The sequence below is a fragment of the Musa acuminata genome, chromosome BXJ1-4 (genome assembly GCF_036884655.1).
Source record: "Musa acuminata AAA Group cultivar baxijiao chromosome BXJ1-4, Cavendish_Baxijiao_AAA, whole genome shotgun sequence".
Classification (NCBI taxonomy): Eukaryota; Viridiplantae; Streptophyta; class Magnoliopsida; order Zingiberales; family Musaceae; genus Musa; species Musa acuminata.
The window spans coordinates 33,299,282-33,314,074 of record NC_088330.1 but is presented as its reverse complement, the minus strand read 5'-3'; the positions used below and the strand labels follow the sequence as shown (position 1 = coordinate 33,314,074).

Sequence of the window (14,793 nt, the reverse complement as noted above, 5' to 3'; positions counted from 1 at the left end):
AATTGATTTAGGAAGATTACTATTTTTTTGTTTATAATACCTTATTAAGAACTTTAAATATTTTTAAATTATCTTTTTATAAATAGACATATATCTTTATTTTATAATTTAATTTTAATAAAATCCTTTCACTTCTTATTTACAACATCTTTTCTTCCTTTTGTTCTCTTTCTTTTTTCTTCTTCCTTCTTCTCTAGATCATCAAAGAGTATATAATTTAATAATAATAATAATAAAATGGAATGAACTAAATATCAAAGAAGATGAGATAAAAAAATAAATTTTGATATTTATTATAAATAATTTAATATTTTTAAGGGTTCGACTCGACTCAACTTGATAACTTAAAACAACATGATTCTAGCAAGTATTATTGAGATTTTTAAACAATAAGACATCACTCAGACTCAACTTGATATGAAAGGATCCAACCTGAATCAATCTAACTTAAACTAAATTGAACTATGAATCCATCGAACTTGAAACAACATGATTCTAGGGGGGTATTATTGAGATTTTTAAACAATGAGGCATTGCTCTATAAAACATTATTAGATAAAATTCATTACTAGGGATTTTTTTTATAAATTATCTATTAAAATAAATGTTAGCAAATACGCCATTTAACAACTCTACGAGGACAGATGCGTAAATCTAACAAATAATTACTAAAGAAATAAAGGTTGTCACCATTATTGAGGAATCGATCAAGAATGATGGGAGTAGATCTATGCAACAAAAACGGAAGACTTGTTGTAATGCAATCACATGTGATGATGTTACTACTTAACACAGTCAAATAAGAAGGAAGGAAAACTTGAGCTATATATATATATATATATATATATATATATATATATATATATATATATATATATATATATATATATATATATATATATATATATAGACGCGAGATGTAAATGACGGAATGGGACGAAAATAATGTAAGCAAAATAAGAAATCTCCGGTGAAGACATGGCTGCAACAAAGAACGATGACCATCGACTCTTTAGCAATTTAAGAAAACCCAAAAATATGGGACTTCCCAAAAACTTGTTTCTTGTTATAGTAAATTAAAGTACTAATTATATATTACCTTACGTGATATTTATACTTAAAAAATTTATATTGAGATTTTTATAATTAAATAATTTAATTTATTTTAACATCGTCATTTGTATTGACGAAAAATATAATACATAATGTCATAGGATAAGCACGAAAATGATGAGCAAAAAGATAATTTCAATATTTCTGTTTTCAACCCGTGAGATATTAAAATAATATTTTTATCGATAAAATTATTGAAAACGAAAAGAATGTTAAAATTATTTCTTTATCCATCATTTTCACATCAGTGCCTATTAACATAAAATTTTTAAGAATAAAAATCGTGATACTAATAAGGCCTAATTATAAAAAAAAATTATAATTAATTCCGAATTAAATGCTCATGACATGCAAAATCGATGTGATCTCCGAATGCCTGTGGACAAGCGGCATTAGAACCCTAGCCATCATAAGAATCGGCACTAACGAGCTTAGCTCACCGTCGTTTCCTCTGATGCCTGCCATCGGGTAGGAGGACCACTGAACTGGCGTGGGCGCCTCGGAGCCTGAAAAAACCAATGGGTTCATGGGATTCTGCGTAGAGTTTCCGGAGGTCATTCTGTCCCCACAACTACCGGCCGGCTGTGGTGCTGTTGATCGTTGTTGCTGATTCTTGGGCAATGATTTGGGCCTCAGACTTTCAATCTCGGGCATCGTGGTCCCCAGACGTGGTGGGACCTTGTCAGCGCCAAGTCTCGAATGTAAGCCTGCGATGTCAGCGTCCACGATGGTTATCGACATCGAGATCTCAGCATTAAAATTAGAGGAAGATGATAATAAAGTCTCGCCAATTTATTTTGCCATATCAATCAAGCAAACCGAGCAACTTAGACGTGTAAATCACAGAGGGAGACAAAGAAATCGATAAACATGAAGTTTTGCTTATGTACATCCATAACAATGAAAGTGATAATATCTCAGGTTCGAATGAACTACTGAACATCTCAATGAAATATCAGGAGATAGTGAGAACCAACGATATGGAAAGTCACAGCCATATTCATGGCTACAGTATCTCAGATACATCTCACAGCAGACTACCTGCTTGATGGAGTACCCAAGCTGCCACACAGCCACGATGATAAGCCTAACCAACAGCTAGAAGTGAAGTAGCTTACATTGAGCCACACTTGCCTCCAGCGGACAATAAGGACACTTAAAAGCCCGTGTACTGCTTTTCGAGAGCTTTGCTATTGATTGCTTGGAGAGCACATGCCCACAAGGCATGAGCATTGGAGGGTTCTCATCGCTTCCTTGCTCCCTGAGCACCGGGCAAACAAAGATCGAGTGAAACTGAAACTCCCTCCCTAGGTCGACAGGAACTGGGAGCTGCTTCATCGCCTGCCACTCCTGTTTCTTAGCAGCCATCACACTCTCTAGCTTCAACAGCGTCGGCAGTCCTTGGACACCCGCAGCTATCGCCACACTAAGTGGGCTCTGAAAAGATTGACCCAGCAAGCTGCAGAACTGCTGCATGAACTCCTCAGCCAATCTCTCCCAGTGACTTGGGTACATGAAATCAGCATAAGGGGACTCGTGGAGCCTACCAGCCCATAATAGACAGGCAATTAGCTTTTGGATCTCGACCTTGTGCACCGAAGCAAATGGAGCCAAGTACGTCCTGGCATAATTGAGAGCCTCACTTCTACTGCCATTCTGTAGAATCTCCACAAATTGCAGTTGGTGAAGCTTCAGTTCAAGATCTGAACCATTCTGCAACAGCCGTTCACTCTGCTTGGAAGCCCAACTAAGAGCAGGTTCAAGATTCCTACACCTCATAGCCTCGAGTATGCTGTACATTTCCATGAAAGGAGATTTCAGGGCTGCAGCTTCTGGTTCATTTGCCTCACTTATAAAGCAGTCACCAAGATCGAACAGGCCCTGGCGATAGAAGTGGCTTGCAATAATCTGATTCACTATATGGACATCAAAGTCTACATTTCGATATGCTTTTGATATATCTGGATTGAAACACTTCTCGATGATTTTGACATATTTGCCAAGCCCAACATTCAGTTCCTTCTGAAGACTTTCCAGTTGTTTCATTGGGGCAATCTCATTAAGCTTGGTCTTCAGATCAACCAGTATGGATTTCTGGTCAGAACAGCCAGTAGCATTTTCAGTCATCTGCAACTTTGCCGTTGCCTGCTCGATCTCTCGTCTAACTTGGTCGATGAGTTCTTGAATTTTAGAAGAAGAGAGCTTCTGCTTCTTAGCAACACGGTCAAATGCATCTTGTATCATATCTAGGTCCATTTCTTCCACAGAAAATCAGCCCTCAGGTTCAGCACCTGCATCATATAAATCATAGGTGATGGAATGAAGTCACAGATCCCTCCGATGTGCATTTGACAATGCTGTTTTACCAACTAGCTTTTGGAGATAGGCATGACAGAAATGCTGCAAATAAAGATAGTACTTTATTTCTCAAGTAAGTGAGGCTTTCAGTCTTTGTCATGTGAGGAGTTCCCAAATCCCTCACCTTGTCCAAGCTATTGACCGAAGGATTTTTTTCTCAAACAAATACCACCTGTTTACTACACCTAGCCTTTTTAACCTTTCCAAAATCATGTTCTCTAATTCTGTCACCTAAGAGGTTTCTCCCATGTCTCACTAGTCAATAACAAAAGCAAGAAGGTAATAAATTTCCAAATATAACAATAATGATCAGAAGTAGACTTTCCTACATAAGACTTTGATAAAACCTAATTACTTTGTCAGGCCAATTCATGCATTCCTAGGTAAATTTTGCAACAAGAAAGCTCCAGAAAAAAGATCATAAAAAACTGGCAATTTTTTTATTATGAACTTGGATTGTGGAACAAGGTCTACATGCCTAGTTTATTTCAGAATAGTTTATAAACAGATGGTCCCATTACAAGGAGGGTTTACCATGTTGAAATTTGAAAGTATTGAAGAAGAAATTTTGCAGGGGATTTGAATCAAAGAAAAGATCCATTCTATTCTTATAATGCTCTTAGGCGGTTAGAAAAACTTCAGTAGATTCCATGTATTCAGGACTAATATAAAGAATTGGGAAGCATTATCAACAAGTTTATTGCCACAAGTTGAAGGTTTCCTTAACATGCACTTGATTATCTAATGATTTGAAGGATTGGTAGATTATTGGAGATTGTGAATACCAAATTGAACTGCACTTGTGCAATGAGGTTAAGACATACTAGATCTCTCTCACCTATATGCTAAGGCAAGGCAAGGGAAGGCCCAAATTCCTTGATGAGTCAGAGACGAGGTGTCTTCAGGCTTCAACTATGCACCACCTAGAAAAGCCTGGGTTGAGACATCGGATGCCTTGCCTAGGTTGGCCTGTGCAACCCAAGCCTCTGACCAGGTCCAAACTCGATCACTCCCCCAGCTCCAACCTCTTCCTCGGGCACAACAAACATCCATGCTCCTCTCCTAATCTCTCCATTCTCTCTCCTTTTTCATTACTGTTCCCTCTTTTCTGCCTCTTCTCTCTCCCTCTATTTGCAGATGCTCCAACATTATTGTCTTCTCTTTTCATTACTATTCTCTTCTCTTTTTTCTTTTTCCTCTATCATCAACCAACAATAGTCGTCATTGTTGTCCTCCCCTCCCTCTTATTCTTTCCTCTCTTCACTGCTGTCATCTCTCTTCCATCTTCTGTCCCCCTCCCCCCCCCCCCATCTCTCTCTCTCTCTCTCTCTCTCTCTCCATGATTTAATAAATCAATCTAACAAGATCATTCACTGATGTCCATCTCTCTTCCATCTTCACTTCTCCACTAGTTGAATATCTAAAAGGAAACCCCGTTTTTCTTTTACTGCTTGTCTGGAAGGACGTAAAACATAAGCATGCATGCTCGTTATAATAAAAAACACTAACAGACTGGGGATACAACTACAAGATTAGCTGTATTTATATAGAACAAAACTTAAATAAGCTTTACAATTTAAAAGTATTCTTATCCATTTTTTTATATAAAGGAATTAGCACATGATTAATTTGGATGTTTCTAAGAGAAAGTGAACGCAGTGATGCCCTATAATTACTCAAATGGATTCATTGAGTTGGAACATATCGATGACTCGATATGGTCCAACTAAATGTCGAGCATCTATAATTCATAATAAAATCAATGATCTTTCGTGAATCCAAAAGTTCAAAATTTCTACAAAATTTCTACAGTATATCATGTCCACAAATGCAGAAGGTACGTGAGGATTATACCTAAGTAAAATCTAAAATCTGCTAGTTTACTACACAGAGAACAACAAACAAGAAGCCTTACCAACCAATAAAAGCCTTCTAATAGCACCTGTAGCTGGTTTTATAAATTACTTCTAGCAAATTCCCAGCTGAACCCAATGTCTCTCTGAAAAATAAAAGAAAATACACAACTTCACATTCTTAGCTCAATAGAAGTCATCACCAATTTGAACCTCAGGAGGTCAGTAAATAAAAACATGTCAGATATTCCATACAGAACAAGATGTGTCAAACCAACAGTGTTGATTTAACATTCACATAAAAAGACTAAGTACTTTAACAAAATCAATATAACTAACAGACAAGAATCTTAGGCAACATGATTATAATCAGGATGATATGCAGGAATGGTTTGTGGAACCATTGTGATCGCATAACAAACATGAATCAAGCAATAGATATATACAATCAACACCATTCAGGGGTACTGATGCGCACATGCTACCCCTCACAATGATGGGACTATGTCCCGCTATGCAGACACAGCCAGGACATTTTAAAACAATCCAAGCATCCACACATCAAAAATCATTCCATGACTCTACCAGCAAATGAGGAGGAACCTTCCCCCTTGCCATTTTAAGATCAAATTGCACTTCTGGATCCAGCGAAATAATCGACTGCCACATATTCACACTCAGCAGTTGTCTATCGCCATATAATTGTGGGTGTTGACTCTAGCACAACGGAACCATCTGGGAAACAATCTCATGGTAAAATTCTGCAGGAGGATTAGATTGAATGTCATGCATACACCTACTCAAAGGTCAAAGTACTTTAGCAAATGACCTAACACATGATATTCCTCCAAGGTATGTTAAGTCCTTTGCTAAACAAGGCATCTCTTGGAAATGTGTGAAGCAAGGTTCTGAATTGGTCCTTTCAATTGCAATCATCATATTCTCATGTTGAAATAGATGACAAATGTCCAGCCAAACATTAAAGTTTTATCTCTCATTGACTGACTGATTCCGAGTTTATGCATGAGTACTAGTTCAACTGGATAATTAAGAAACTCAATCAACTGCATTTAGCCTTTAATCATCTTTAAAACATTTTACTGTATTAGAACTCCATAGAACCAAAAAGAAAATCTGATTAAGAACTTTCAAAGACTATAATTAGATCCAAATTGAACTGTTTGATTCTTTGGACAATTGGACCTGAGTAAATCTTCATAGTGCTGCCTTTTTGGCACTCCATATTAGTTACAAGATGACTCAAGATAGTGGCACTTCTACAGACTGAACCCTGTGAGGTGAAATTTCCAAATTTTATTTCAGCAAGCACTGTTTGCAAATGCTTAATTTGTGGGCCTTTAGCTCTCATGTAAGTGAGACTGTGCCAATGAAATGGAAGGTGCAACCAGTCAAAAGCATGATGAAGATTGGCACAAAAAAAGAACAGATCTGCTCTGATAATCAGGCTATTAATGGAATGATATTTCCAACTTATTGCAGTTCTAATAAATTCAGCATTCTAATTTATCTTTAACAAACATCTCAAATCCTCGACATTCCTATACATGCCTAATAATGTGTCTATAAAGAGGTCTATTATTTTTATTTATTTAAAAAGTGGTGTAAATGTTCTGATAAAAGTTTAATGTTCCAATAAAATTTTAATGATCCAAGAGCTGCCTTAAACTATATCATGTAACTTTCACGAACTTTTAGGATTTTGGGATATATAACAAGAAACATTAGCACTGTCCCGGGTTTATGAAATTCTTGTGCATCTTATAGAGCAACTAACCTGATGTCCAAATCTTGTATCCTTCTCCATAGTTCAAACTTGTCTTTTCATTAAATTAAAGAAATAAAACATCACCAACCTCGAATCCCTGCCTCTTGGCCACCCACCAGTAGATAAACCCACAACGGTGGCCCACTACTTGTCAGCCATAAAGTGAGAAGGAGGAAATTACCAACAGCTAGGGGTGTGTCACTGCACAAGGGATTAAGAATAATCCAACTTTCATAAACAGCAGGAAACGCCTAAAACTTCAATTTTATTTCCTTAAAAATTGAGTTCTGCTGTTTTTCTTTTTTAATTTTAAACCACCCAAAACACTTAAGGAACAAAGCCAAGTATTCCTCGCTCTTTTTCTTCCTTTTCCTCACATAAAGAAGGAGAAGATACCAGATGAGTCCTTGCAAATCCAATATTGGGTGTATTGCAAGAAACATTAAGATAAGATAAGATTTAGGAAATTCACCTAATACGCCTACACCATGAATCTTAAGATGTCCAGAATAATAAAAAGCATTTCTCCATGCTTATAGGCTTGGATTTCAAATTTCTCAAATCAAGTGAAACTAAACTAATACAGACACTATAATTGTTGAGGATGATGAATAATCTAGAATATCCAGTAGCTTCCTGACTCATACAACACACAAACAAACAACCAAATATGAAACATTAATCCAGTACAATACCATGAACACCAAACTAAATAATGCTCCAAAAATAATTAGCTTTTGTGTTTAAACCCCATGATTTTACAAATAACAAATATCCCAAATAAGTAAAATGAATCTTCTCAGGAAATAACATTTTTAGTGCATGCCATTTTCACCTATTTCAATACTTTACAGAACATTTTTGTGTTTAGATTTTATGAGAAGGCACTTCTCCATACTCTGTAATTGAACAGAAATATAGCCTCTGAATGGAATATAGAGTGTGCAGCATACCACCAATTAACCAAATAAGCCTAACAGTAATAAAGCTAACCGGTTCCTTCTTTTGTTAATTTGTCGTCGTCGTTAATTGGTACTTCTGATTCAATAGGACTGGGCTTGTATGTGTGAAAAATTTTCTGGTAAAATAACTTATCGGTATTGTAAACTCCTAACATAATAATCAACATAACTTCTGGATATAATATATATGTCGTCAATTTCCACAGATCCACCAGTAAGAACAGAATTTTTAACTTGCTCAGGGTTCCATAAAATTACTTCTCAGACCTATAAAAACTAGCACCACAATATCTTGAGCGAAAACTATTCTCCAAACATCATGAATCATGGAAGCAACCTAATAACTGCCGAGATACAAAGGGAGGCACACCCGATATCGGCACAGCAAGAAAAATTTTCCCCTAACAAATAACACAATGCAAACACTACCGAAGGGTTTGAACCAAGAAAGCAAACAGAATCAAGAAAACATAAGATGGCACCCAAATCCAAAAGGAAAACAGAAGGAAGAAGTAATTAAAGGGAGGAAGACATTTTTGACGGATCTTCCTGTATTCTTGATGGATCAAGCATCAAGAGATGGATAGCGATACTATTTGTCGATCCGACATCAAGAATCAGTTCATAATCACAACAGATGGATTAAAGAAAAAATTGCGAAGAAAGCCCGGACGAAGATCGTCGGGGAGAGAGAATTTACCCTTCGACGAAGGCGAGGGGCAGGGAGGCGGTGGAGATAGGAGGAGCCCGGAGAGAAGGGCGACGATGAGAGGGCATAATGGGGAAAATGGGATGTTGCGTGAGCCGATGGGTATTCTTTTAGGGACGAGAACGAGTGCCGCTAATTAATGGAGAAATACACAAGAAAATTATCATACAACGTGACCCACCCAGCAAGGGTTTGACAAATGTCATCATCATGTGAATTATATGTACGTGGGTCCCGCTTTTCCTACCCACTCGGTGACGCGCCAGCGGCGGAGGGGTAGAAAGTGTTGGGACCAGAAGGCAACTGATCAACATGGTTCAAAGTAATACGCTGTTTGTCTTGCGTTGCCTACCCCCTCCCCTACCTATCCTGTAATTGGAGATAGAGGTAGACCCACATGTTGTTCCGGGATAGGTTCCCAATTACAAGGCAGGTGTGTCAGTCGAGTAGACAACGTGGAAAGAAAGACTGGATCTGGTTGCCCTGCGCTAAGTACCCACTCGGCCACCTATCCTGCGATTGGAGGAAGAACTGGACCCACATGTTGTTTCAAAAATGCACCCAATCGCTAGTCAGGTGCATATGTCGGGTAAAGCACGGGTACAGGACAACTGGATCAGATTTGGGGGAGATTGCAACAATTGACCCAGACATTGATCCAAGGAAATGAAAAGAAAACCCAATATCAGTGAATCAAGAAAGTTTCGTATGCTACATCTGAATGGATCTCAATTATTGAATCAGTAAAATACCTTCACATTTTACACACAAACATGATACTTCAACGATACCTTATTGTTCTATGTTAACATCACAATCCAACTGACCCCTTAAAAAGTCATAATCTAAATGAAAAGAAGACATCAATAAGGGAAAAAAGGACCCTATTATCTTGTCCCTGTTGCTTCCTCTTGTTTGAGCATAATCGCTTCTGTTTATAGTCTAAAACAGTATACATTATCATCATCAGAACCACTTAGTCATCAGTCTTGACCTTCTATCACATGACAATCTGTGAAAGTAAGCCTGTCCAAAAAATAATATATATATCATTAGCAGAAAGAACACCATTTTGTTGTACTAAGATCATAATATGAATTTTAACACCTTTACATTTCATTTCCACAATCTACTGTAAGATAGAATTAGGAAACCTTACAGAAGGTGCAGCAAAATATTCCAAGGGTTCACATTACTGAGTTAAATGTACCACATACAGCGGCAATTGATAATACCAAAAAACAAAATATAGTCAACAGTATGTCAGCAATATACATCTAAAATCCAAGACAATCCATGATGACAACTTCCCAATAATAAATCTGTTAAAGATATGCCATGGCAATAGTTGGTCATTACTGTACATGAATCCACAAGCTAATACTTGTTTTGAACTTATCATCATCACAAAAAGGACGAGTCTCAAGAGCACCAATCACGGAGGTCAAGAGGCCCTAGATCCTTGTTTAGTTGCAATCAGACTACATGGTAAATATTAGGCAGCCTATATGGGGCCTTGTCTTGCCAGATCAACCTCAAGTACAGCATGGACATCTTCGTAAATAGTACAGAAGCTTGACTAGTCAACATAAAAAATATTTATTTAGATTAGGATATTAATGTATTTAATTTAGGAAAGTCAATACAGTTTAATTTAGGGCCTAATTTGTATCCAAAATTCCTTATTGGGAATAGTATTATAGATTATATAATTATTTTCTATTTAAACACATAAACAAAAGAAGCATCATAACTTAAGTTACAATAATATTATGTACCCTCTATCTCTTCTCTCTTTCTTTTCTCCTCGTTTAATCTTTTCTTCTCTGTTCTTTCTTGGTGGTGTATTTCTTCCCTCGATGAAAAAGGGCATTAGATTGAAAGTGTTAAATCTTGACAATGTATAACATAATGAAATTAAAATCAAATTACTAGTATGTTGTAGGCACTAGATGCAACCCAGGATGAACTGAAAATATTAACATATCAAGGCAGCATATGAGAGTCAATAACAACAACAATAAAGCCGTAAGACAACTTATGAGAATGAGAAGAAAAAAAAAGGTCAGATCACATACTCTTAATTTGTGTCCTAAGGCAGAGATGTATGTTCATTTCATTCATGGTCCCCATTACCAACTCCCAATTCTCAAATGACAACTATGATAGCATTCTTGCACTACTCTAAAAGGTGTTTCAAGTTTTTGGTTTATACATGCATATACTACAGATTTCGTGAATTGTTAGAATTACTACAATAATGAATTCAACTCTCATCTTCATATACTCATACGCTAACCAAACTTGAATTAGATAATTTCACAAATATTATTTTTATTGATAACATAAATAGGGATGGTTCTCACTGGAAATAATATAAAAGCGAAAAAGAAACACACACAAACAATTAAACTAGGTGATCAGACTCCTAATAAAGCAAGTAGAAAGAAACCAAGCATTCTCGTTCTTACAACAAAAAGATATACAAATATTTCACACTCTCCAATGGAGTAAAAGACCAGAAAGGAGAATAGATATAGATCACAAACCACTCACAGTTGTCAATAGGGAAAATCATGCTGAACTATGGTGAACTGGATTCATACCAGCATGCACTCCTTTATCAAAATACATTGGATTTGTCAAGCTGCAATAATAAAAGAAGTAAAAAGGATTAACGATCAACATGGGTTACCTTAAAGCAAAGCCATGTAGAAGAATACAAATAAATTACTGTTAGTGACCTTCCTCCTAAAAAGCAATTTGAAGTCACTTCCTTCAACACATCATCATGTACTGTCATCTCTAGCACATACAATGTCTACCACCATGATGGATATTTGCTGTGCATTTACATTTCCAAAATAAAATGATAAACAAATTAGAAAACCTGAAAATACTTGCGCACAAAGTACGCACAATGAATATGGTAATTCTAACAATTACCGACCTGTTATTTTGGAGTCAAACAAAAACATCCAAAGATTTTCAGACAGCAGTTGTTTTGCACCTCAGGATACACTGCTCCAGCCATCCGGCCACATCAGCATAACTTGAGCTTCTATCACAAAACCAACAATATCCACAGTGAGCACATGATTGCAAGTAGAGTTGCATTGAGACAATAACCTAGTCATGGAACTTCACAATAAGTTAGCAAGGTGTACTTGCCATTGAAATGAAATTTTCTATGAGCATTATCAAGAAGAAAATATCTAATTTGGGATCAGAAGAAGATTAAAAAAAACAAGAATTTTAGGTTATGGGGCTTTGCTGTCTTCAGTCCAGCAACTTGCAGAATCTAAAAATTGAACCAATTTAATAGGATGTGGATGATGCATTACTCACCACGTAGCTGGGATCGGCAAGTTTGAGAGCTGCACTATATTACATGATATGTAGCTGTACAATGGCTGCTCAAGCACCAGAACATGAAACCCCTAATGATAAATATGTGAGTGCATCCGGAGAAATGCCTTGCTTCAACATAAACTCATATACCTCGTAAGCTCTATCCCAGTCACCCGATTTACGATAGCCAGTAATAACAGCAGTATAAGTTACTACAGTAGGAGAAAGATCCAGTTTCATCATTTCATCTAACAAAGAAACTGCCACGTCCATCAGAAGCAACTTGCTATATCCATCAATGAGGCAGGTGTATGTATGTGCATCAGGCACTAAACCACTCTGGGTCATTTTGTTGAACAATTCAACAGCTTTCAGCATATCTTTGCACGTACAGTAACCATCAATCAAGGATGTATACACAATCCTATCAGGTACAAACCCCTCCCGGATCATTTCCTCGAAACAAATCAATGCCTCAGGCAGCCTACCATTCTTACACAGCCCATCAATGATGCTAGTGTATGTAAAGATGTTGGGCATCACTCCCACCTTCGACATTCCTGCAAACAACCTCAATGCCTCCTCCACTTTTGCAATTTTCACTAGACCATTGATAAGGATGGTATAGACGACCACATCAGGAACTATCCCTTTCTTTATCATTGCTCCCAAAATTCCCCATGTGCAAACTGACTTTCCCTCCTTGCATAGTCCATTAAGGATGACCGAGTACATAAATATATTTGGAATAATACCCCATTTATGCATTTCATTTAAGAATTCAAAAGCTTCTACTGTTCGATACTGCTTGCAAAAACCATCAACTATCAGAGTACAGGTGACGACAGTAGGCATCACACCATTATTAAGCATGAGTTCAAAATGATCCAATGCTTCCTTCAAGCATCCATTTATACAGTGGGCAAATATTATACTTGTGTAGCTATAAGCATCTGGAACAAAATTGTTTTGGACCATCTCCTGCCACAGCTTAGAAGCAGCATCCAAATCACCATGCTTGCAATAAGCATCAATAAGGATACCATAGGAAACTAAGTCATGCGCATAACCTCGGCTATGCAACTCATTGAACAAACTTAATGCACATCCCATCTCACCTTTCATGCACAATGCATGCAGCAGTGAACTATAACTGACCATCGTTGGGATGATTCCACTGCTGAGCATTTCATCAAGCAGATTGTAGCCATTCAAAACATCTCCTTTCTTGGAAAATCCATCAATGAGAATGCTATAGCTATGTACATCCGGTGTCAGTCTCTGTTGCTTCAGTTCCTGAAACACCAGCAAAGCATTTTCCAACTCACCCTCCCTGCAGAAACCAAGAATGAGAGCGTTGTAACAGTTGGTGTTGCACGGCAGACCTCTAGACTGCAAGTCCTGAAGAAACTCCCATGCAGACTTGACATCCCCTGCTCTGCAGAGTCCTCGAATGTACGTATCATATGTCACTGCATTCGGCTTCACTCCACTCATCTCCATTTCAGTGAGAATCTTACCAGCTTCATACATATCAAAGGTGTCCTTGCGAGTATACATATGCACCATGATAGTATAGCTGTATACATTAGGCAGAGGGCTGCAGCTCTTCATGTTGTTAAACAAACACTTAGCCTTATCCATGTTATTGCTTTTGACCAGAACCTTGAGCAAGAGATTAGATAAGGGAACCCCAATTTGAAGTCCCATTCTCCTGGCCTCATAATAGGTCTCCAATGCATCTTCGACCAGCAAGTGCTCCGCCAGAACCTGGACAGCAGCTCCGTACACCTGTAACAAGTTCAGGGCACCTCGAGCGAGCTCAACCAGTGTGGGCAGCAACCCGATCGAGATGCAGTCCGCATCCCTACAGAAGCCCAAAACGCCCGCAAGCAAGCACCTGACCTCCCGTTGCATTCCCCCCAACGAGAACACCCCCATGAGCATCGCGAAAGCTTCCAATGCGTGCGGGAAGCCGTGCAAGGCCGCCGCCCCCGAGAATCTAACTTCGTGGACGAGAGTCCAATTGAGAGTTCGCAGAGCGACAGCAACAACCGGGAAGAGGGCCGGGAGAGGGTCACCAGCGCAGGAATCGATGGATTTCGCATTGCGAAGTTTGCCGGCAGCATCGCCTTCGACGTCGACGTTGGAGTAGCAGGCTTGCCCATCGACCGACGAGAGGAAGGAGGCGAAGGAAGGGAGAGATAGGGGTAGTGGGAATCTTGTGGCGAGGGCTCGACGAAGGAGTCCACGTTCCGATTTGATCATAGAAGAGGGCGGCGTGACCCTGCGCGCGACAAAGGGAACACGGCGAGCCCATCACGGTGGAGCTCGAAAGGGGTCGAGCGCAGGGTTTTGGGGGGTTTCGGGGATGGTGATGATCAAACGGGAGTCCAATTGACGTCGGAATCAGACGGTTTAGCTTAGCCCTTGAGCCAGATTTGGGCGGAATGAGATGGTTGGCTTCACCCAAACCCACACGCAATCGGGCATGACTGGGCCCCAAGGATGGTCAGGAGGAGTGCTTTGACATTTGTGCAAAAATTTGATTGGACTCTTTAAGATCTGCACATGGGCCTGCGAACGGTGGATTTCTGCCCCACTGTGCCGTGGGTGTAAACCACATTTCTCGCCGATTAATCTTAACTCGGACCGGCTGAG

The 14,793-nt window shown here is 38.6% G+C and overlaps 2 protein-coding genes across 5 annotated transcripts; both read right to left on the bottom strand.

Annotated features, from left to right (window-relative positions):
* Nucleotides 1-1,974: 1,974 nt before the first annotated feature.
* LOC135581504 (protein RMD5 homolog) lies at nt 1,975-8,926 on the bottom strand. 4 transcript variants are annotated; one of them, XM_065175678.1, is made up of 3 exons: nt 8,773-8,926; nt 5,387-5,470; nt 1,975-3,404 (listed from the first exon to the last, which is right to left on the bottom strand). In XM_065175678.1, the coding sequence occupies exon 3, from the start codon at nt 3,367-3,369 to the stop codon at nt 2,212-2,214; it is 1,158 nt and encodes a 385-aa protein (XP_065031750.1). In that variant the 5' UTR covers nt 3,370-3,404; nt 5,387-5,470; nt 8,773-8,926; the 3' UTR covers nt 1,975-2,211. The 4 variants fall into 4 exon arrangements, with proteins under 4 accessions (XP_065031750.1, XP_065031751.1, XP_065031752.1 ...); XM_065175679.1 differs by lacking the exon at nt 8,773-8,926 and adding an exon at nt 8,605-8,758; XM_065175680.1 differs by lacking the exon at nt 5,387-5,470 and having other exon boundaries at nt 8,773-8,881.
* Nucleotides 8,927-9,467: 541 nt separating this feature from the next.
* Nucleotides 9,468-14,793, bottom strand: LOC135654914 (pentatricopeptide repeat-containing protein At3g22470, mitochondrial-like). The gene is made up of 5 exons (XM_065175676.1): nt 12,130-14,793; nt 11,732-11,842; nt 11,526-11,624; nt 11,338-11,428; nt 9,468-9,807 (listed from the first exon to the last, which is right to left on the bottom strand). Exon 1 carries the CDS (start codon nt 14,398-14,400, stop codon nt 12,199-12,201), a length of 2,202 nt encoding a protein of 733 aa, XP_065031748.1. The 5' UTR covers nt 14,401-14,793; the 3' UTR covers nt 9,468-9,807; nt 11,338-11,428; nt 11,526-11,624; nt 11,732-11,842; nt 12,130-12,198.

What these genes read in the sequence shown, in the direction of transcription:
- LOC135581504 (XM_065175678.1), bottom strand. Translation starts at nt 3,369, where the DNA reads ATGGACCTAGATATGATACAAGATGCATTTGACCGTGTTGCTAAGAAG.
- LOC135654914 (XM_065175676.1), bottom strand. Translation starts at nt 14,400, where the DNA reads ATGATCAAATCGGAACGTGGACTCCTTCGTCGAGCCCTCGCCACAAGA.